Below are 24,726 nucleotides of genomic sequence, written 5' to 3'. Positions count from 1 at the left end.
CTACAGTGACCCGGAAAAGTAACGCTGCATATGTCCATATGTCCACATGCAGCATTTACTTTTTAGCTCTTAACTTTAATTGTTGTTTGATCTGGCTTACGAATTCAGCGTTTTTACCGCGTCTTGGTTTTGTCTATGCCCAATGTTTTTCATTAAGCTTTTCACTTTGGATGTTTTTATCTGCCCCACCACGCACCGGTCTGGTAAGGTTCAATGCTTCCTCTCCTACTCAGCTTCCTGACAAAAGCTTCTCCTTCATTGCCTGCTGCACTGCTGCTTGGATCCCACCCACCGATCTGCTCCCCGTCTGCTCTGGCCTGTCTCCCCTGTCTGGCACAGGTACCCCCACCACACTCCCCCCTCTTTCACGAGCTTTCGCTCGCCTCTAGCACACACACACATACATGCACACACACACCACAGACTTTGGATTGATCTGAATTTTATGTAGGCTAATTAACCTGTGAATCTTATTGTGTGAGCTTTACTCAGAAACACTTTAATTAACTAGGATAGGGCTACTATATATTTAAATTAGACTTTTATAGCCTACTGGACTCATAGAGAGCTCTCTCACGTTATTTTGTTGGGTGAGTGACTCTTTGAACTTACAATGGCTAGCCCCAAGCCATTTAATTTTTTTCTTGTGCTATTTGCTCCATGACTCCATGACTTGCTCATTCACCCGACCGTGGGACAGATCATGTTTGTTCCCACACTAGCGACTCTGACTTTGTATTAGTTACACGGACTCTTTGCGTCCCATCATAACCCACCCTCACCGGCTTTGTATTCATGTTACCTGATGAAATTGCTGTACATTATGATCTTGTTGCCATCTGATGCACATTCAAATGTCATGAAAAAACAACATTGCAAAGCTCTTACTGTCTTCTGCCATACCCTGATTGTATTACTGCTGATGATATCTGGAAATATGCATGTATACCCTGGCCCGTTTACTGTTGCTAGCCCCAATTCTGACTTGTGATCTAATTTCTGCTTCGCTGATTCATGCTCTCGTAAAAGTCTGGGTTTTCTGCACACTATAATCGTATTACGTAAAATGTATGAATTGAATGTGTGGGTTCACAGCTCCAATCCAGATGTGTTGGTCATTACTGAGACATGGTTAAAGAGTGTTCTGAACACTGATGTTAACCTTTCTGCTTATAACCTTTTTCAGCAAGACCGATCTTCCAAAATCTGGTGGAGTGGCAATCTTTACCAAGGAACACCTTCAGTGCTAGATTGTCTCCACCAAGTCCCTCCTCCTCACAGCTGCCCATGTCCCTTAATTGACTTGTCCAGTAAAAAAAGGTTAAATAGATAAAATAAAAATATATATTAGTCTTTCAGCTTTCATATTCATTTTTACAAATGTTCTAATTTTTCCATCACTATGACATTACAGAGTATTTTGTGTAAATCATTGACAAAAAATGACAATTAAATCAATTTTAATCCCACCTTGTAAAATGTGGAAAAAGTTTAAAATGTCAAGGGGGTTGAATACTTTCTGAAGTCACTGTATAAGACGATGAAAACTGCTGATGCACAACTAAGTTTCTAAATTGCACCTAATATATTCTACTATTCCTACTCTCAACAGTCATTTGAGACCCAATTTGAAACATATGGAGTTACGGCCATGATAAAAAGTCGACCTTCAGCTACACTGTCTGTCAGCCATCATAAAATAGGCCAAAAGAGTCCAATTGTAGGCTAAGTAAAGACTCAGTTCTCAAAGGCTATGATCTCCAAGAGAGAGCAACATGTTTGATGTCTGATATGGCTGAAATAGAAGGAGGAATCTCCAAAACGTAGAAGAATTGTAAATGTGTTTATGGAGGACATCCATTAAGTAGAGTGGAGAAGAGAGATGGATAGAGAGAGAAGACTCACTTGCACCTTTCTCATTAAACAGAACAAAAGAGGCATGAGGATAAAACACTATTTAATGTAGCTCTGCTTACTTACGGAGAAAATAGATAGAAGCGTGACGAAAGGAAGGTTAGCGACAATATAATTCAATGACATTAGAAGGAGTGCACACAAGTACAGCGAGAAAATTATATATTTTAAGGGTTGAAAACAACCTCTGAAGAGAGGGTGTGAAAGGCAGGGAAGGAAGGAGGGAGAGGAGCGTTTTGAAAAAAATGAAAAAAGAGGAAAATGGAAAGGCTGTTGATTTCAGGCCAAACTAAAGGCCAACCCAGAACAAGAGAGAGGGGAAGAGCTGTCAAATTCTTACTTTCTTCCTCCACCCTTGCTCCTCAATTCCTCTCAAAGCTCATTGGAGGAGGAGGCCTGGGGGAGGGACCTTAAATCCTCTTCTCCAATTCAAGGACATGACAGCTATTAAGTGTTCACACACAGACAGGGTTTGCAGCTGCAGTTTGCAGAAGCCTTAAGAGAGGTAAAGATGTTCTGAAGTGAAGTTTGTTATACACTGCTCAAAAAAATAAAGGGAACACTAAAATAACACATCCTAGATCTGAATGAATGAAATAATCTTATTAAATACTTTTATATTTACATAGTTGAATGTGCTGACAACAAAATCACACAAAAATAATCAATGGAAATCCAATTTATCAACCCATGGAGGTCTGGATTTGGAGTCACACTCAAAATTAAAGTGGAAAACCACACTACAGGCTGATCCAACTTTGATGTAATGTCCTTAAAACAAGTCGAAATGAGGCTCAGTAGTGTGTGTGGCCTCCACGTGCCTGTATGACCTCCCTACAATGCCTGGGCATGCTCCTGATGAGGTGGCGGATGGTCTCCTGAGGGATCTCCTCCCAGACCTGGACTAAAGCATCCGCCAACTCCTGGACAGTCTGTGGTGCAATGTGGTGTTGGTGGATGGAGCGAGACATGATGTCCCAGATGTGCTCAATTGGATTCAGGTCTGGGGAACGGACGGGTCAGTCCATAGCATCAATGCCTTCCTCTTGCAGGAACTGCTGACACACTCCAGCCACATGTGGTCTAGCATTGTCTTGCATTAGGAGGAACCCAGGGCCAACCGCACCAGCATATGGTCTCACAAGGGGTCTGAGGATCTCATCTCGGTACCTAATGGCAGTCAGGCTACCTCTGGCGAGCACATGGAGGGCTGTGCGGCCCCCCAAAGAAATGCCACCCCACACCATGACTGACCCACCGCCAAACCGGTCATGCTGGAGGATGTTGCAGGCAGCAGAACGTTCTCCACGGCGTCTTCAGACTGTCACGTCTGTCACATGTGCTCAGTGTGAACCTGCTTTCATCTGTGAAGAGCACAGGGCGCCAGTGGCGAATTTGCCAATCTTGGTGTTCTCTGGGAAATGCCAAACGTCCTGCACGGTGTTGGGCTGTAAGCACATCCCCCACCTGTGGACGTCGGGCCCTCATACCACCCTCATGGAGTCTGTTTCTGACCGTTTGAGCAGACACATGCACATTTGTGGCCTGCTGGAGGTCATTTTGCAGGGCTCTGGCAGTGCTTCTCCTTGCACAAAGGCGGAGGTAGCGGTCCTGCTGCTGGGTTGTTGCCCTCCTACGGCCTCCTCCACGTCTCCTAATGTATTGTCCTGTCTCCTGGTAGCGCCTCCATGCTCTGGACACTACGCTGACAGACACAGCAAACCTTCTTGCCACAGCTCGCATTGATGTGCCATCCTGGATGAGCTGCACTACCTGAGCCACTTGTGTGGGTTGTAGACTCCGGCTCATGCTACCACTAGAGTGAAAGCACCGCCAGCATTCAAAAGTGACCAAAACATCAGCCAGGAAGCATAGGAACTGAGAAGTGGTCTGTGGTTACCATCTGCAGAACCACTCCTTTATTGGGGGTGTCTTGCTAATTGCCTATAATTTCCACCTGTTGTCTATTCCATTTGCACAACAGCATGTGAAATTTATTGTCAATCAGTGTTGCTTCCTAAGTGGACAGTTTGATTTCACAGAAGTGTGATTGACTTGGAGTTACATTGTGTTGTTTAAGTGTTCCCTTAATTTTTTGGAGCAGTATATTTTGGCTGAGGCTCTATGTGTACATGTCTATCTATATAGACAGCAGACCAGGTTTCAGTTTACATTTTCCATCTCTGCCCAACTTTCCCTGTGTCACGGGTGTTCAAATGATCGGACCAAAATGCAGCGTCGGTTTCGTGCCACATATTTATTGGACTGTGAAATTTAATGCGATACAAAAATAAACTGAAAAATAAACAAATGTTTTTTTTACAGTTTGTCATACTGTAGATCTCAAGTTTAGCACATCACAACCAGTCATTGCTACAGACTATTTTTTGACAGCACAACTCCTTGACAGCACACTGAACCTTATAGAAGAGAAATATTAATATATTTCCTTTAAAAAATGTAATAATAGATTAGATAAAATGTAATAATAGATTATGCCAATTCATCAACACAATCACTGTTTTTAAACTGAAATAAATAATGTCATAATTTAATGTCATTATTAAAAAATATACCAAAGTCAAGTCTGAAAACTCATACAATTACCTGGCAACAATACAACTAGAAATCAAACACCCAAACTATTTACATAGAAATTCTAATTCATATTCAAACAAAGCCTTTACTCGTATCTACTAAGTGAACATTTTGATTAAAAAAGTGGTTGTTTTAAGCCCTTATAATTCAACTCACAAAGCTAACCTTTCATGCCTCTCCTGGCATCTATATATCTGCATATCTGTATTACAAGGCCTTCACTCATAGTTTGCGTATATGTTGTCATCTTCTTCATAGTCATTCTCCCTTCCAGCTTTATATGAAGTGAGCTGCTCCAGGTCTAAAGACTCACTGTCTTCGTAGAAATCTTCAGCAAAAGCCCTCTCTGTGAAGATATCCTGATTTTCATAGTCGGCCTCATCTTCCTCACTTGCCTCTGGCCCTTCACCTTGGTTGTTTCCAAACTTGTTCATGGCTCCTGGAGCATTCCTGAGCATGAATACAAACATTTGAGTTACCTGCCTGTGGCCAGATTCACGAAACATTACTTATGAAAAAACGTAGGCTAGGGTCTATTTTTCTCCACTTCCTGTCTGACTGACGTGCCCAAAGTAAACTGCCTGTCACTCAGGCCCAGAAGTTATGATATGCATATAATTGGTACCATTGGATAGAAAACACTTTGAAGTTTGTAGAAATGGTAAAATAATGTATGAGACTATAACACAATTGATATGGTAGGAGAAAATCCAAAGAAAAACCAAAAATATACATATATTTGTTTGAGAGAGCCCATGATCTTACAATGGAAAGCTGTGGGTTTTATGCAATTCCAACTCCCAGATTGCAATTCCTATGGCTTACACTAGATGTCAACAGTCTTTGTTCAAGGATTCAGGCTTGTTTCTTCCCAAACAAGGAAGAATTTTGAGTTTTGGTACTGGGAGTCAGTGTTGGAAATCAGTCTGTGCGTGCACAACGAAGAGGACACGCACCTGGTCATTTTACTTTCCTATTGAACATACTTCTTTCCGTATGAAATATTAGTTTAATTACATTTTAGGGTACCTGAGGATTGAATAGGAACGTATTTTGACTTGTTTTAACAACATTTAGCGGTAGCTTTTTGGATTCCTTTCTCTGCAAGTTGAACGAGTGGATTACTCAAATTGATGGCGCCAACTAAACTGACTTTTTGGGCTATAAAGAAGGACTTTATCTAACAAAACGACACTACATGCTATGGCTGGGACCCTTTGGATTGCGAATCAGAGGAATACTTTCAAAAGTAAGTGAATATTTAATCGCTATTTGTGATTTTACGAAGCCTGTGCTGGTTGAAAAATATTTTGATGTGGGGCGCCGTCCTCAAACAATCGCATGACATGCTTTCGCTGTTTAGCCTATTGTAAATCGGACAATGCAGTTAGATTAACAAGAATTTAAGCTTTTAACCAATATAGGACACTTGTATGTACCTAGATGTTTAATATCCATAATTTTAATGATCATTTATTTGACTTGCGCGCTCTCCAATTTCATCGGAAGTTGGCGACAGGTGTCCCGCTAGCCCTAATTATTAAGAAGCTGCCGAAGAAAAAAATAAGAAGTTCATAAGATAGTTCGTAAATGCAATTCCTCAAAATGTTCTTAGGAATTCGTAGTTTTGTTTGGAACTTCGTAAATATCTTCTTATGTGGCATTGACATTAGTGACGTGCTTGGAAGCAATAAATAAGCCTATGTGACAGGGATGATAGGATTTGGCCCACTATAATAAAGTGTTGATATTTCAATTTTATTACATTTCTTTTTTTGATTTATGTCTCGAAAAAAATATGCATAGTTGTCTCGTGAACCCTTTACACACAATCAAAAAATGTTATTTTTCACACATTAAACCCATCAGACTAACGTTAGCTACTGTACATCAAACCCAAAAATGGATAACCAAGGAAAGCGCAATAATAACTTCAGTAAACAAGAGCTTGACGTGATGGGGAGGAAATAGTAGCCAGGAAAATATTGCTGTTGTGGAGACTTGATAACTGCAGGTTTACTGCAGAGATCAAAAAGAGAGGATGGGCGAGAGTGGCCGTGTCTGTCTCTGACAGCCGGGGTATGGCAAGGGACAGTGACGCCGTAAAAAATAAGTGCTCCGACATCAAGTAAGCTGCTAAGAAGAAGGGAGCTGAGAGACCATTCATGTGGACCTGCTGGAGGAGAAGGTGTCGTCCATCATAGAGATGGTGGTAGAGGCACTGCCCGACCGGTAAGTTAGTTAGCTACATTAGCTAGCTAACGTGTAAAGACATTATATCCAACATAGCTAACGACGTTAACGTTAGCTAAGTTAGCCAAGTTCTTCTTTGCAAATTGACGAGATAGCGCTAGCTATTTAACACTTCTAGAATTTTGTAACATATTGTTAATTACCAGCTAGCTAGATAATACGTGTTACATTTGTATTCTTGCTGTATTTAAATATCAGGTAGCCAACTGTTTTTGTGGCGCAAGAAAACATTCATGGTTACAAAAGTACCCATTCGTCCAAGACAAGGGATTAGCTGTCATAAAGTTAACTTCTCTAGGGTAGGGGGCAGTATTTTCACGGCCGGATGAAAAACGTACCCAAATTAAACGGCCTCCTACTCAGACTCAGAAGGTAGGATATGCATAGTATTAGTAGATTTGGATAGAAAACACTGAAGTTTCTAAAACTGTTTGAATGATGTCTGTGAGTATAACAGAACTCATATGGCAGGCAAAAACCTGAGAAAAATACAACCAGGAAATGGAAATCTAATGCCTGTAGTCTTTTCAAGTCCTTGCCTTTCTAACACACAGTGACTTAGGGTTCATTGTACACTTCCTAAGGATTCCACTAGATGTCAACAGTATTTAGAAAGTTGTTTGAGGCTTCTATGGTGAACAGAGAGCCAACAAGAGGACATGGAAGTAGATGACTCAGAAAATGACATGGGTTTCTGATGCTCGTTCACGTGAGGAGGTAGCTGTGTTCCGAAACGTTTTTAAAAAGATTGCAATCGTCCGGTTGGAATATTATTGAAGTTCCAAGATAAAAAGGCTCTAAAGATTGATGCTATGCAACGTTTGACATGTTTGAACGAACGTAAAATTAAAAAAAAATTACTTTTCGTAGTGACATTTTCCGTGCGCTTCCTACACTTGGAGTAGCTTACTGAACGCGCAAACAACAAGGGGTATTTCGACATAAATAATGGACTTTATCGAACAAAACAACATTTATTGTGGATCTGGGATTCCTAGAAGTGCCTTTTGATGAAGATTATTAAAGGTAAGTGAATATTTCTAATGCTATTTAAGATTTTAGATGACTCCAAAATGGCGGGTATCTGTATCGCCTGATGTTTTTTTCTGAGCGCAGTACTCAGATTATTGCAAAGTGTGCTTTCCTCGTAAAGTTATTTTGAAATCTGTCAAAGCGGTTGCATTCAGGAGATGTTAATCTATAATTCTTTGACGGTTTAATATTTTATCAACGTTTATAATGAGTATTTTTGTAAATTGATGTGCCCTTTCACCGCCAGTTTTGGGGGAAATTCATTTTCTGAACATCACTCGCCAATGTAAAATGGGTTTTTTGGATATAAATATGAACTTGATAGAACAAAAAATGCATGTATTGTCTAACATAATGTCCTAGGAGTGTCATCTGATGAAGATTGTCAAAGGTTAGTGCATAATTTTAGCTGGTTTTCTGCTTTTGGTGACGCCTCTCCTTGCATTGAAAATGGCTGTGTGTAATTTCTTGTCTATGTACTGTCCTAACATAATCTAACTTTATGCTTTCGCCGTAAAGCCTTTTTGAAATCGGACAACGTGGTTGGATTCAGGAGAGGTTTATCTTTCAAATGGTGTAAAATAGTCATATGTTTGAGAACTTTGAATTATGACATTTTGTAGTTTTGAATATGGCGCTCTGATTTTTCACTGGCTATTGGGTGGGACGATTCTTAGGCAGAAACTTAGGAAAAACCTTAAGAACATTTCCAATAACTTTACTGAGGAATAGCAACTTTACTTAACTTTCTTCTTAAGTCTATAGTTAAGGAAAAAATGCCAGTTAAGAAGATATTTCTTCTTAAGAAGGTTTTGTGAATCCGGCCCCTGGACTTCAAGTCAGGATTTTGGCACACGTTACCCTTTCATAACTGCAGACATTTTTTTATCATTATTTTTGGTTGTAAGCAACTCCCTTTTCACATACATTCCTGCATGGCATCCTTTTTTCAAGTCTTCATCTTTGCTCTTGTTGACAAAGGTTTCTACGTTGACTAGGGTGACCATATTTTAGTTTTCAAAAAAGAGGACAGTAGGAGCGGGAGGCAGACGGACACAGTGGGCGGTAAATACAAATGCGTTCACAACCATGCAACTATGTTAATGAACTTTAATACATAAAGTAATACATCCTTTCCATTCAACTATTGGCCCTCAACAATAGAATAATAACAAAACAAAAAAATATATATAGTTTAGCTTTTAACACCTTTCTTTTCATGGCCATAGGTTAAAATATTTTCACAGCACCGTGATTGCTCCCATCAGTAGAAACACCACAGTAAGGTATGTCTTCTAGTGCTTTCTGAGCTATGTCGACAGAATGTGGTGCTATCACAGCGTTAACAATTGCTTCGGTCTTAGTACGAGCGCTTGAACATTTTTGCGCAGTCTCGGAATCAGGGAAAGCCTTTTTTAACAAGGCAGACGTGCAGTCCATTGATCTGTAGCTATTGTGATGCTTCGTGTTGTGGAATGCAAAAACTCCCTCCGCAGCAGTAACAGCATCTTCTGTTTTACCTGCTCTCACAAAATAGTCAGTTAATTTACCTGACGAACTCTCTCCTTTAGCTGCAATTTTGTGTTTTGCGGAGCTTATGTGGGATTCTAGGTCGCTAGCACCTTTATTTGACACTGACACGTACGTGCCAGCTTTGCAAGTCATGCATTCTGCTTCACACGGATCCCGACAAAGACGAAAACACGGGAATTTTCTCTGTATATCATCTGTGAATTTACATTTGCGTTTGGGCTCCAAAACAGAGTAAAAATGCCATGTGCCACTGTTTATTTATTTATTTATTATTTTTTTTTCAGTAATTTAGCAGACACTTATTTATACTGGCCCCCCGTGGGAATCGAACCCACAACCCTGGCGTTGCACACACCATGCTCTACCAACTGAGCCACAGGGAAGACCCTGTTGACAAGCCACTGTTGACTGTCTCTTGGCTGTTGCCATGGTGAGGGTAATGATTGAGATGCAGTTTGACCAATCTTTGCGTAGGCCTACATGACCCACCAATGGTGGCGTGTGAGAAGGCGGGACCTAAAGAGAAAGGTCAAAGCAATGCAAAACCCCAAAAACGCACACAATGAATGGCGACTATAGAAAGCAAAAGCCGAATCCCGGACATTTTGGGCGATTTAGAAATCCCGCCCGGACGCATTTTTTTGGGTCCAAAAAGAGGACATGTCCGGGAAAAAGAGGACGTATGGTCACCCTAACGTTGACATAGTCCTCTTCATCATTTTCCTCACTCGCAGACACACATCACGACAAGAGAGACACCACAACACTACATAAAGAGAAACCTAAGGCAACAACATAGCATGGCAGCAACACATGACAACACAGCATGGTAGCAACAAAACGTGACAACAACATGGTAGCAACACAACATGGCAGCAGAACAACATGGTAGCAGCACAAAATAGGGTACAAACATGATCGGGCACAGACAACAGCACAAAGGGCAAGAAGGTAGAGACAACACATAACTTACTCATTATTTTTAGTCATAATCAACTCCTTTTTCACATACATTTCTGCATGGCATCCTTTTTTCAAGTCTTCATCTTTGCTCTTGTTGACAAAGGTTTCTACGTTGACATAGTCCTCTTCATCATTTTCCTCACTCGCTGCAACCACAGTGTTTCCATATGTGCTAATGTTATTGGCAGCTGAGGGATTGATCAGTTTAATTCATATAAATGACATCAGTGGACATAAGCAGGAATAGATATCATAAACAGTAGAAAATCATAACAAAATTAGGGTTGAACAATTCCAGTAATCAAAATGTCCAGGTTTTCATGATATCCTGGTTCGAGGATTCCATATTTCCCGATGAATTCTTCCTGATTTTCAGGAATCTTCCAACTGGGTGTTCTTGAAAACCTGGGTATTTTGCAACCCTAACCTGAATCCTGATTAGAGGAGCTAGATCTTACTTTCTCTCAGGTTTCTCATAATAGACTGCTCTCTGCTGCTTATCTTCCTCCAGACTAGACAAGGAATGAGCAGCAGCAGGAGGAGCAGTAGCCCACCTATTGCACCAGAGGCAATAATGGGGACTATGGATGCTATGGAGAGAAACACCATATTCAACATCTTTCAGAAGACCACATTTCAGAATTCGTATAGCTATCAAATTCTTCTGCAATGTAAAACATTGGTCTTAAAAAAATATTGCATGAATGATAGGACTGATAATATATTCTATATTCTATTCTATTCTATTCTACAATCCTTAAATATGACCTTCATGGTAATGCACTTGAAAACATGAAACTAAAATGTATTTTACCTCGAATGCTGACTGTCAGCAACTCTGTCTTGATAGAATGGAATGGCAGGGTGGTGACATTAACTTCATAAACACAACTGTAGTTCCCCTGGTCTGTATACTCCGCAACAGGAAAGTGAAAGGAGGCAGAGTGGTTGACTGCTGGCTTAGTTTCAGTCCTGTTAGACCCAGAGAAGTCCAGATAGAAGAGGCCTCCAGGATACTGTGGCTGAATAGAGCAGGTGATGGAGAAGCTGTGGCCCCTGGTCACCTCTGGCCCCTGAAGTCCCCAGAACATCCCTCCATTTGGAGCACTGAGAGAGATGTTGGGCTGTAACAAGACGACTAGCAAAAGACAAGAGCAGGTTGTTAATGTGTGCACTGTGACTGCAGCATAACAGTAATCTTTCTCGGCAAGAGAACACTATGCTAGAATACATTATGAAGAGATATCCAAACTCTTGCATTAAAGAGCGTATAATCTCGGAACCCAGTGTTCCTCTTGCTGATGGTGTTCACCCATTAATGTTTAGTTGCTCACCTATAACAGAGAATTCAACAGAGTCACTTTGAGGGGAGCTGAAGTCTCGACTGGATACCCTAGTCTCATACTGACATCGGTATGACCCCTCATGGCTAAAGACCACTTTAGGAACGTTGAGAGTTGCTACTTGTGGTTTTGTCCATTCTGAACGAGCCTAAAGTCTTCTGTAATTTGAATGCTCCACCCAAGTGCTGTGTTGTGACGGAGCAGATGATGTCAACACCGTCTCCCCAGGCAACCTCTCTGGCAGATCTCAGATTTATTTGGGGCTTTGGGAGGGTCACTTGCTGTCCCCAGTCCACCTGGTCATGCTGCTGCTCCAGTTTCAACTGTTCTGCTTGCGGCTATGGAACCCTGACCTGTTCAGCAGACGTGCTACCTTGTCCCGGACCTGCTGATTTCGATTCTCTCTCTCTCTACCGCACCTGCTGTCTCTAACTCTGAATGATCGGCTATGAAAAGCCAACTGACATTTACTCCTGAGGTGCTGACTTGTTGCACCCTCTACAACCACTGATTATTATTATTATTTGACCCTGCTGGTCATCTATGAACGTTTGAACATCTTGGCCATGTACTGTTATAATCTCGACCCGGAACAGTCAGAAGAGGACCGGCCAACCTTCAGAGACTGGTTCCTCTCCAGGTTTCTTCCAAGCTTCCTGCCTTTCCAGGGAGTTTCCTAGCCACCGTGCTTCTACATCTGCATTGCATGCTGTTTGCGGTTTTAGGCTGGGTTTCTCTATAGCACTTTGTGACATTGGCTGATGATGAAAAACGGGCTTTATAAATCAATTTGATTGATTGATTGGTCACAGAGAAATCAAGGTGTAATATAGCCATAATAAAGCCAGTTAAATAATTGTTTGCTGTGGATCAGAGCAGAATATCTAACACCCCCCCTCCAAAAAAGAAAGCAGAACAATTAGTTCGGGGCTGCGGTGGAGGTATGCAAAAACAGCAGCACGGGTTGCGATGAATGTACAGACGCGGTCAAATGTATTGGCACCCTTGTACGAGTCACTATTTCTTAAAAAATATGTTGAAATGGAAAAAACGCTGGTGTTTCCAATGTATATGTTTGATTTACAACTGCACAGACCTAAACTGAAATTGTGATGTTTCAATAAAATACAAATAATAAAATGGTCTGGATTAAATTATTTAAAATTCTAATTCATTTGGTTGGAGGCAATGATTCTCGTTAATGTGAAATTTATCTCACCTGTGGTTAGTTGCAGGTGCCTATAGGTAAAAATAGTAATTCAACAAGTTGCTTCATATATTTGACCGCATCTGTATGTTAGTTTGGTAAACTTAAAACCACTAAATGTAATATTTTAAGCTGCTCCAGCATAAAGATTGACTGTAAAAACTTGAAAACTCAGTCTTCATGTAGTCTAAAGCACAAACCTGCACTTTATTTTGTTAGCTTCAGGCTTTCTCTTTTTGCCTCTGTAATGCTGCCTGAACTGGGAAACAATCATGTCAGCTATCAAGAACATGTCAAAACGTCTTCTTAACACTAAACAAGAGATGGCAGTTGTGTATGTGGTAAAATATTAACCCACAGTGCCTTCAGAAAGCATTCACACCTCTTGACCTTTTCCACATTTTGTTGTGTTACGACCTGAATTTAAAATTGATTCAATTGAGATTTTGTGTCACTGGCATATAGACTATACCCCATAATGTAAAAGTGGCATTATGTTTTTCTAAATTGTCAGCGACTCCATCCATAGACTGTTCTCTCTGCTACCGCACGGCAAACGGAACTAATGCACTAAATAAGTTTAGAAGTACAAATTTGCTTTAAACCTCTCTAGGCTAGGTGTGACGGTAGCGTCCCACCTCACCAACATCCAGTGAAAGTGCAGAGTGCCAAATTCAAACTACAGAATTGTAAATATTTAACATTCTTGAAAGTACACATGCAATATGTCAAAATAAAGTTTAACTTCTTGTCAATCCAGCCGCAGTGTCAGATTTCAAAAAGGCTTTACGGCGAAAGCAAACCATGCGATTATCTGAGGACAGTGCCCCACCATACAAATGCATAACAATCATTTTCAACCAGGCATGTGGCGACACAAAAGTCAGAAATAACGATATAATTCATGCCTTACCTTTGAAGTTCTTCTTCTGTTGGCACTCCAATATGTCCCAGAAACATCACAAATGGTCCTTTTGTTCGATAAATTCCTTGTTTATATCCCCAAAATGTCCATTTATTTGACGCGTTTCATTCAGAAATACACCGGTTCCAACTCGCCCAACATGATTACAAATGATCTAATAAGTTACCTGTGAACTTGGTCCAAACATTTCAAACATCTTTCCTAATCCAACCTTAGGTATCCTAAAACGTAAATAATCAATCAAATTTAAGACGGAATATACTGTGTTCAATAGCGGATAAAATCAACGTGAAGCGAGCTCCAGGTTGCGTGCCCCAAACAAAAGAGTCCACTTGGCTTGACACTCATTCTGAATAGCCGTACTTATTCATTTCTCAAAGGAAAAACATCAACCAATTTCTAAAGACTGTTGACATCTAGTGGACCCATAGGAACTGCAACCAGGTGCCTCATAAATCTAGTTTCCCATAGAAAACAAATTGAAAACACAGTGAACTCAAAAACTTTTTTCCTGGATGGTTTGTCCTCGGGTTTTCGCCTGCCAAATAAGTTCTGTTATACTCACAGACATCATTTTAACAGTTTTAGAAGCTTTAGATTGTTTTCTATCCAAATCTACCAAATATATGCATATCCTAGCTTCTGGGCCTGAGTAGCAGGCAATTTATTTTGGGCACGCTTTTCATCCGGACGTCAAAATACCTCCCCCTATCCCAAAGAAGTCACATAACAAGTCACATATTAATAACTTGGTATGGCAACTGCTTGGCATCCAACCACAAGGCGCTACAAATGGTAGTGCGTACGGCCTAGTACATCACTGGTTCCAAGCTTCCTGCCATCCAGGACCTCTATACCAGGCAGTGTCAGAGGAAGGCACTAAAAATTGTCAACAATTCCAGCCACCCAAGTCATAGACTGTTCTCTGTGTTACCGCACACCAAGCGGTACTGATGCACCATATCTGGAACCAACAGGACCCCGAACAGCTTCTACCCCCAAGCCATAAGACTGCTAAATAGTTAGTCAGGGTAGCTTTTGGTAAACTATTTAACTATCTGCATTGACCCTTTTTGACCCACTTATGCTGCTGTTACTGTTTATTAAATATACTGTTGCCTAGACACTTTATCCCTACCAACAGGGCCCGGCTCCAGGCATGAGTGACATAAGCGGTCAATTAGGGTCCTAGGCCGTCGGGGTCTCAACTTACTGTTGAGAGTTAAGGCGTCCACATGCTTCCCATCCGAAACAGCTCAGAAAAATGTGTGGACATTTTGGTTCATTTTGGTCTTCGCAATTGTTTTTTCGGCTGTTCATGCACACATTCTTTTCCTGAGGCAAGCCGAAAGTTGATGGCTGATGCCTACACCCCTTCGTCTGTGATTGGTCAGCAGTAGGGATTCTTCAATGAAGCGTTTGTTGTCATTCAACGAGAGATGAATCATTTTCATGCACATTTTTTCACTTGAGAAATACTGCACCAAACATCTTAGTTAGATGTTAAACTAAGATCTCGGTAAAAAGGTGATTCTGACATATATTGACTCAGGGGTTTGAATACTTTTCTAATCAAGATATATTAGTGTTTATTTCCCATTATTGTTTTTTTTATAAATGATAAACTTTTTCTTCCACTTTGACAGAGTATTTTGTGTAGATTGCTGACATTTTAATCCCACTTTGTAACAACAAAATGTGGAAAAAGTAAAGGGGTGTGAATACTTTCTGAAGGCACTGCTTATGTAACCTTACAGAAGCAGGCATTGAACAGTTTTTGGCAGAAATTGCTACAATGCGTGTGCAACAAGTTGCTCTAGCGTCTACTAGTGATAGTATGTTACAGAAACCTGTTCTGCAAAATACGTTTTTATAAAACGTTTTAGTGCCCTCAACTGTAAGTGTGTTCGCAGTCTTACTCACCAATAGTGATGTCCATGGAGTTGCTTGAAGAAGAGCTGATAATATTCTGACCATTCTGGGTTATCTGTTGTCGACAACTGTACCTTCCCTGGTGTGCAGATTGCAGACTGGACAATGTGAAAATCACCCTGGTCTGAGTGGATTCAACTGCCTGGGTCATTATTGAAGATCCTCCCATATATAAGTCAAATGTTGCAGTGATGGAAATTCGCTGTGGGACAGAGCAGATGAACTGAACCTTTTCACCAGGTGAAAAAGCTGAGTGGGAAGGTGTTGTAGAGAGGATAGGCATCCTTAGAGTTAAACCTGTACAAAAGTATTCTGTATTAGTTACAAGAAAAGACAGACACACGTAGGGCTCCGTTCCATTGTCTGTCCTCCTAAAAGGACTGAACTGCTCTCTTCATGCGGATCTGAAGTGAACATTGCATATAACTGACCCAACACATTTAAATTCACTAGCAATGGTATTCCACATGAATTTTGTCGTGTTTCTACCCTATTGTTCATTTCTTTTTTTATGTTAATGTTTTTGCTTTTGCTAGGATCTCAAATTGTTTGTGCATCGCTCATGTCACAAGATGTCTATAAAACGATAAAAACACCTCCTACCTGAGAGGCAGACAACACCGGCATCTTCACCATGATTGCAGTTATGTTTTGTAGTGTGTGAGCACTGTGTGAGTGTGCTTTCACTACCCGAGCATTTAATATCATCCATCCAGATCTGCCCACTGCCCTGGCCAAAGCGGGCAGACCCTGGGGAACTCATAGCACTCCCACAGCCCAGCTGTTTACAGACCACCTTAGCATCATTCATATCCCAGTCGTCATCACACACTGTTCCCCACTGGCCATTGTAATAGATCTCCACTCTCCCAGAGCAGAGACCAGAACCATTGACCAGCCTGACCTGGACACCTTGCAGGTTTGGGGGAGAGGGGGACATAAATGAAGGCCATGATCATTCAAGTCATGGAACTGGACAGTTTTTATCTCATCACCCATTTCGTGATATCAACTAAAGCAATGGAAATGTGTCTGGCAGGAGAGAATGGCAGGACAAGGTGAATTCCTTACCTGAACAGACAACACCGGCATCTTCACCATGCTTGCAGTTATGTGTTGTAGTGTGTGAGCACTGTGTGAGTGTGCTTTCACTACCCAAGCATGTAATATCATCCATCCAGATCTGCCCACTGCCCTGGCCAAAGTGGGCAGACCCTGGGGAACTCATAGCACTCCCACAGCCCAGCTGTTTACAGACCACCTTAGCATCATTCATATCCCAGTCGTCATCACACACTGTTCCCCACTGGCTGTTGTGATAGATCTCCACTCTCCCAGAGCAGAGACCATTGACCAGTCTGATCTGGGCACTCTCTATGAGGTTAAAAGACATGGACCGTTATACATTAAAATTCATGGCTGTGGTAAACGTAAAAACAAATTGTAAAAAAATAACTCAGAATTCATCTGCACTCTATAAAATGATGGGCAAAAAAAATTCGTAACCCAGAGCTGTTTAAATAGTGGACAGAGCACACAATGGGTTATTTGGACCCACACAGTTGTGCTGCATGAATAACCCAACATGTTGGGTTGTTGGGATAAACCAAACATGGGTTAATTTAACCATCAGTTGTTGTTTTTTTAACCATCATTTGGGTTGACCGAACAGCTAGGTCTTTTTTAACATAATCCATAGGTTATTTATTTTCAGGAGGTGTGACCTATTATGGGCGTGGATTTCATATAGTTATTTTTGACCACCCATGAGAGTAAATGTCATTCCTGTTTATCATTGTAAGTTTGTACACCACTATTTTTCTATAATTTTGCACATGACATATTCTAATATAAAATTCACAACATTATAATTTACATATCCCAACATTGAGAAAAAAAATTGGGATATGTATTATGATATGTACCAGTGGCGGTTAGTGCCGTTTAAGATGAGGGAGGAGGACTTCATTTCATGAGCATGGCCTTATTTCTAATACAGCATATTGGATGACTCATTCATAGTCCATTCACCCAGTTCAATGTAACAGCGATAGGTTAAGGCTGTTACATGATACTCAAATTTTCCCTATACCCATCATGAGGTTGCTACAACCTAGCCGATGGTCCTCCCCTTCCTCCTCTGAGGAGCCTCCACTGACATGTACATATCCCAACATCGGGATGTGCATAGGCTTTTAAGGAACTCATACACTTTTTTAAGCTTCATTAAAGTTACCAAAGTATCAATGTTCAACCTTAATATGTGATAACAATACAACAGAACATATTAACCGGAATGACAAAAAATATTATCTGAAAGCCACGCCCCTACTAAGCCACACCTCCTTGACCCACTGGGTGCTGGATTGTTTATGCTGGGTAATTGAGATATACTCAATAACCCAACATAAACAACCCAGCATCAATAACTGGCAGCTTTTAAAGAAAACAACCAAACTAAGTGACCAAATGCCTGCAACCCAGCAGTTGGGTCATCAAAACAACCCAGCATTTTCTTTTGTGATGTGTGCAGCATACTATGAATGCGGTATAGTATGAACTACTACTGATTTTAATGTTAATGTTAAGACATCTTAATATCAATATTTGGACGTCGAAAAGATGTCTATGGTTAAGATATTGTTTTGTTTCACGCAATGGTTGCCACAGCTTTTTCAGGAATTGACATGACTAAAACCAAAGGAGATTCACTTGCCTGCAGGTAGAGGTCCATTCCATAGGTAGACTAATAAAGAAAAACAAATTGAAAGTGAAATTAGTGGTAGTCAATGTCTCACCACACCCACACAGCTGAGACAAAAACTTTTCAGTAAGACAAAACTGAAGACGAGCCAGCAGGCAATATTCTGTGGTTCACCACAAACTGTCACAAGAAGCATGCTGTGTGAGTGATCAGTTCAGTATGTGAAAGGCAATGTCTATTTTAGTGAGGATAGTGAGAATGTCTAGTTAGCATAAACTAAATTCAATGAAACCTGAATGATGTACTAATCAGAGTTCTGCCCAAAGAAGGTAAGAGTGGCGCTGCGCCACTTGTGGGCATTATTTGACTCTATTTGTTATAATTTTAAGGCCAGGCACCAAAACCTAATATGGTACTGTTTGCTCTAGATTACAGGAAATGGCAGTTACGGCGGTTAAAAAATGCTGAAATATCTGTCCACGGGGACTTTTTTTCTCTCGTTTGCCTTAAACTATTACTGTATTCCTAACTGTCCACTACAACTACTTAAAGGCCCAGTGTAGTCTAAAACTGGATTTTCTGTTGTTTTATATACACTCAGTGGCCAGTTTATTAGGTATGTTCATCTAGTACCGGGTAGGACCCCCTTTGCACCCAGAACACCCTGAATTATTCGGGGAATGGATGATACAAGGTGCAGCATTCCAACCTGGTCTCAGACCATTTTGTATTATTCTCTACGTAAATCCGAAACACTCCATTTAGTATGATATGTTACGTTTCATATGTTAAGTAGTAATTTGTGGATCTCCATCACCCATTTCGTATGATATGTTATGAATTACAATTCGTATTATATGTTACGAATTTGCAAAATGTACAATGTTTCCAATTTGAAAAACGTACAATATGTTAAGAATTTGCAAGACGTATGATATGTTATGAATTCTAGCTAGGTGGCTAATGTTAGCTAGCTTGCTAACGTTTGCTAGGCTAGGGATTCGGGTTAAGGTTAGGAGTTAGGTTAAAGGTTGGGGGAAGGGTTAGCTAAAAGGGTTAAGGCAAAAACGAAAGTAGGGTGCTTGGTCGCGTAGGCATATAACGGTAGGCATATAACGCAAACATCTAGTTAGAATCTCATCACGGACAACTTTAGCATTTGAGCTAATTAGCAACTTTCCAACTACCTACTACTTTTTAGCTACTTTGCATCTACTTAGCATGTAAGCTAACCCTTCCCCTAACGTAACCATCTGTCTTATGTAACCATACCAAATGTAACATATTATACTAATTTGAGTGTCCCAGACCAGGCTGGGCTTCAAACATTACTCAATTGGCATAAAACGAACTAACGTGCCAGTAATACATTCCCCACATCATTACACCACCAGCAGCCTGTACCGTTGACACCAGGCAGGATGAGGCCATGGACTCATGGTGCTTACTCCAAATCCTGACTCTGCCATCAGCATGACACAACGGGAACCGGGATTTGTCAGACCAGGCAATGTATTTCCACTCCTCAATTGTCTATTGTTGGTGATCCCCGTACCCGCTGGAGCCGCTTCTTCTTGTTTTTAGCTGATAGGACTGGGTATAGTCATCTGCTGCCCATCCGTGACAAGGACAGTATAACGCGAAAGTCTAGAAATCCGAAGGTTGCGAGTTCGAATCTCATCACAGTCAACTTTAGTATTTTAGCTAATTTTCAACTTTTCAACCACTTACTACTTTTTAGCTACTATGCAACTACTTAGCATGTTAGCAAACTCTTCCCCTAACCTTAACCCTTTAACCTAACTCCTAAACTTAATCCTAACCTTAACCCTAACCTCTACCCCTAGCCTAGCCTAGCTAACATTAGTTGTTGTTCGTGTTGTTGATGTGCATAGGCAACTGAGGGACAGAGCCTACCTGTTCATAGTGTTTGATCAATAGGACTGTAAGGTTCTCAAAAGTAAGAGGACTCCTGTGGTATTTATACTGAACAAAAATATAAACGCAACATGCAACAATTTCAAAGATTTTACTGAGTTACACTTCAAAGAAGGAAATCAGTCAATTTAAATAAAAGCATTAAGCCCTAATCTATGGATTCCTCATAATTGGGCAAGGGCGCAGCCATGGGTGGGCCTGGGAGGGCATAGGCCCACCCACAGGGGAGCCAAGCCCAGCCAATCAGAATGATTATTCAAAACCCCCCTAGATGATCACACAGGTGAAGAAGCTACCCAGACTACTTGCACTGCCCCCCTCCCCCCTCTTTTACACTGCTGCTACTCTCTGTAATTATATGTGCATAAGTCATTTTTATAACATGTATATACTACCTCAATTACCTGGACTAACCGGTGCCCCCGCACATTGACTCTGTACCGGTACCCCCTGTATGTAGCTTCGCTGTTGTTATTTTACTGCTGCTCTTTATTTCTTATTTTTTTAGGTATTTATCTTAAAACTGCATTGTTGGTTAAGGGCTTGTAAGTAAGTATTTTACTGTAAGGTCTACACCTGTTGTATTCGGCGCATGTGACTAATAAAATGTGTTTTTTATTTTATATAAATGTGCAAAAGTATCTAAAAACCTGTGTTTGCTTTGTCATTATGGGGTATTGTGGATAGATTGATGATTTCTTATGTATTTAATCAATTTTTAGAATAAGGTTACAATGTAACAACATTTGGAAAAAGTGAAGGGGTCTGAATACTTTCCGAATGCACTGTATGTGTGAATAGATTTGATATAGAATGGACCATTATCATGTACCTGTCTTGGAACAGGGGCATGGGATTTAAAATAAATAGAAAATGTTGCGCAACATGAGCTCATGGGCTCTCATGTTTGATTTGATTTTCTAAAACATTTGCATTGATGTCAGAGTGATTAGAGGGACAATAGAGTGCTGAGTACCAGGCAATTAGCAAGTTTGGTAGGCTACTAATGACCATCAGCAGCATCAGAAGCCTATCAGCAGCAGCATCAGAAGCCTAGTTACCGTGACTAAACGGTCACGTGGAATTTGTCTGTGTCATGACTGCCGGTTTGGCGGTAATACGGTCACCGTAACAGCCCTATCTCCACCCCTCCTGCCACATGACTGCACCTGTCCTCACCTGTAATGCATTACATAGATGGAAGGGACTTCATCACCCACTGGCGACTTGAAGCCAGAACCTCACCCACAGAACTGTGCGTGTCTGTGTGTGGTTGGACAAATCCTTAGATTTGGCCAAATAGAATGCCATTGTAGTTAGACAGCTGAAGTTGTACTCTACACACAACTTACATATATTTGCTAGGTAAGAGTAGGCATATTGTCTTCATAAGCACACCAATATGATATTTACTGGATATATTTTGTCTTTGCAACAAAAACACAATCTCCAATTTGTTGTTGATAAAGGTATGCAGACTTAAGCTGGGTGATGTTTGTGCAATGTCCACGTGTAGCCTACACCTGTAGGGATACTAGTAGTTCTGGGATTTGTCCCCCCGGCAAAGATCTAAGAGTGGACATAAGGAGAGACTAGACAAAACTAGCCAGTTAGGCTATAGAATATTGTGTTGTAGGCAAGCTGAGCTGACTCATGACTGGGCATTCAACTCGCAGTTGTCTTTATATCTTGTTGAAACATTGAAACTACATTACAAGCTACTTTCATAGCAAGGTGTTATATTTATTTAACAAGGAAAGTCAGTTAAGAACACATTCTTATTTACAATAACGGCCTAGGAACAGTGGGTTAACTACCTTGTTCAGGGGCAGAACGACAGACTTTTACCTCGTCAGCTCAGGGATTCGATCTAGCAACCTTTCGGTTACAGGTCCAATGTTCTAACCACTAGGCGACCTGCCGCCCTTGTTGTAGAATGAGTGTCTTATGAAACACATTCCAAACACTGGCTCTTTTTATCTTTCTATTACTGATTTCACAGGGGAATTTCAGCTTGATTGGCTAGCCAGCTTCAGCTATCCCCAAGCTATGCTAGCAAGCCTCTGCCAGCTTGGCTAAACACAAGACCATGTGGAACTGAACTGAGCTGATCTTGAGATGGGGATTCAGTCAGGAGGGGAGATGTCCTCGACTTCCAAACTTTCTTCTCTCCATAGCAAAGATAACTTAGCTTACCTTAGCTTTTTTTATACATACAAACACAAATAAGGAGCGCATCACGGATTTGCGTGTCATCCTTTCGCGTTTGTTGTAATTGAATGGCAAAAACAAACCCAAGAAACACCCACATCAAACCACACCCCCAAGATAACTGTTGTTTGGCTTCAATCATGAGGCCACTAGTGTTTCTTAATGACTAAGCTTCAAAACGAGGCCAAATCAGGAAGTTCAGTCACTCTTTAAATACATCTACTGGTAATTGTTATCATTATTTTAAGTTGAATTATTATTGAAATCAGTTTTAAAACTCAATTTCAATGTAGTCAAATATATTCTATGAAAATATAAATTGCTTGTATCAATTATCTGGCAGAAGTCAATATTTCCTTAGTCAAGAATACTATTGAGCATATCAACCCCTTTACTAAACATTGACAGATCATTTGACTATTGGCTAGTGATTTATGATAGTCTGGAGAGATTACTCTTAGTTCTTCCCCATTACTGACAGAGATCCAAATCTTTACTTGAAATGAAACTCAAACTCATTACATGGATGGCCTAGCGTCTGCTGGTTTTAGTTTTTTCCTTTCAATTAAGACCTATAGGTGAGGGGAGTTCCTTTCATAAGTCAGTTACCTTAATTAACCAATCAAGCCCCAGGGAGGAGAGAACCTGCAGACACTCAACTCTCTGTGGAGGTTTAACAGTGCAAGTATAAAGTTTCAAGCAAATTTACCATTCAAATAAATGAATGATGAACATGATACACTTTTCTCAATTTGAAGTAGAATCTATCCCTGAGTACTTGTATCCAATATGCAGCCCTTAAAAATATTAATTTCAAGATATTTTCTGTTTTCTCTATTTTCTGACATATTCCAGTAGATTGGACTTTTTGTAAATTAAACTCACCCATTGTCAGATAGAAGATATTCCATATTTGCGTCTTCATGTCAGAAATAAAGACAGTTAATTTTCTCTAGTCGACCTGAACAATCGTTCTGGTGAAAAGTGTGTTGACCAGTCTTCGTCAGCAAAATGTCTTGTGAATGTCACTTCTCATCTGTCACTTCCTCATTTGTGCTGTGGCTGTATCTACTGCAGAGTAGACAGTTCTGTGGTCAATATAGTCCTTGTATGATTGGTGGAAAACCAAAAGAGAATCAAAAGAGAATGCATAGATTGATGGTCTTGACCTAGGAGACGTGGATTAGAGTCACGCCTTTTCCTTCCTAAAGAAGGAGTGGAGACATAAGTGGAATTCCAAAACATGCAACGAGGATCCAGATCAGTTTAATGCAAATCACTCAACAGTTGGACAACACTGGAGGTGATTAAAGACACAGAAAGTGACACCACACCAATGCATACAAAAACTAGTTTGGAATTTGACCCAATGGATCAAATATGCTGAACATTTTGATTGGATACAAAAAGCTAAATAGAATAAAGCAATACCATTATTTCATATGTCTAGTTTAAGTGTCAACTACAGCCACCGTAGTTGTTGTACTTTTGCATCTTAATTATGATTTTTTATTTCACTAGGCAAGTCAGTTAAGAACAAATTCTTATTTACAAAGGCGGCCTACCGGGGAACAGTGGGTTAACTGCCTTGTTCAGGGGCAGAATGACAGATGTTTACCTTGTCAGCTCAGGTTTTCAATCCAGCAACCTTTCGGTTACTGGCCCAACACTCTAACCACTAAGCCACCTACCGCCCCTTTATAAACATCTCACGAAGGACCAAATCCATGTGTTGGTGCCAATGAGCTACTTAAGTTACAGGTTGCATACAGTCCACTGTTACTTTTCCTAATAGTTTTGATAAATGTCTTCATTCACATCATGTGCTGTATTGTCCTGAGCAGAGACATTAACGTAATCTTCATCATCGTCTTCACTGTTCATTTTCTCATGAGACCCCCCACAAACACCATTTCTTTGAGTGTTTCCCTCCCCGTTGACATAGACATCCTCTGATTTTCCATAGCTGTGCCCTTTTTCCTTCTCATTCTTCCTTACACCCTTCACTCCCTCCAGACCTCTCTGGTAACGGACGTTTTCAACATTCACATAGTCCTCTTCGTTGTCCTCCCCTCTGTTGTGTCTGTTGTCAATACCTGTTGCATAACAGTTCGCTCATGAATATTCGTTACAGCAAACTCAAGGGAATAAAAAAACCTTACAAACAAAATGA

General features: G+C 40.6%; 1 protein-coding gene across 1 annotated transcript; it reads right to left on the bottom strand.

The window, feature by feature from the left end:
- Window positions 1-4,152: 4,152 nt before the first annotated feature.
- LOC106600855 (uncharacterized) lies at window positions 4,153-23,655 on the bottom strand. The gene is made up of 9 exons (XM_082973626.1): window positions 23,439-23,655; window positions 18,413-18,446; window positions 16,772-17,070; window positions 16,304-16,612; window positions 15,692-15,997; window positions 11,108-11,431; window positions 10,752-10,883; window positions 10,304-10,481; window positions 4,153-4,962 (listed from the first exon to the last, which is right to left on the bottom strand). Exons 1-9 carry the CDS (start codon window positions 23,476-23,478, stop codon window positions 4,731-4,733), a joined length of 1,854 nt encoding a protein of 617 aa, XP_082829752.1. The 5' UTR covers window positions 23,479-23,655; the 3' UTR covers window positions 4,153-4,730.
- Between the last annotated feature and the right edge of the window lie 1,071 nt (window positions 23,656-24,726).

Source organism: Salmo salar, chromosome 03 (genome assembly GCF_965601325.2).
Source record: "Salmo salar chromosome 03, fSalSal1, whole genome shotgun sequence".
Lineage (NCBI taxonomy): Eukaryota > Metazoa > Chordata > Actinopteri > Salmoniformes > Salmonidae > Salmo > Salmo salar.
This window is presented reverse-complemented; position numbering and strand designations above follow the sequence as displayed.

What these genes read in the sequence shown, in the direction of transcription:
- LOC106600855 (XM_082973626.1), bottom strand. Translation starts at nt 23,478, where the DNA reads ATGAAGACGCAAATATGGAATATCTTCTATCTGACAATGG. An exon ending in CGGTGTTGTCTGCCTCTCAG is followed by an intron (nt 15,998 to 16,303) that starts GTAGGAGGTGTT and finishes ACTTTTGTACAG; the next exon opens with GTTTAACTCTAAGGATGCCT. An exon ending in CTCCATGGACATCACTATTG is followed by an intron (nt 11,432 to 15,691) that starts GTGAGTAAGACT and finishes GTCTTTTGCTAG; the next exon opens with TCGTCTTGTTACAGCCCAAC.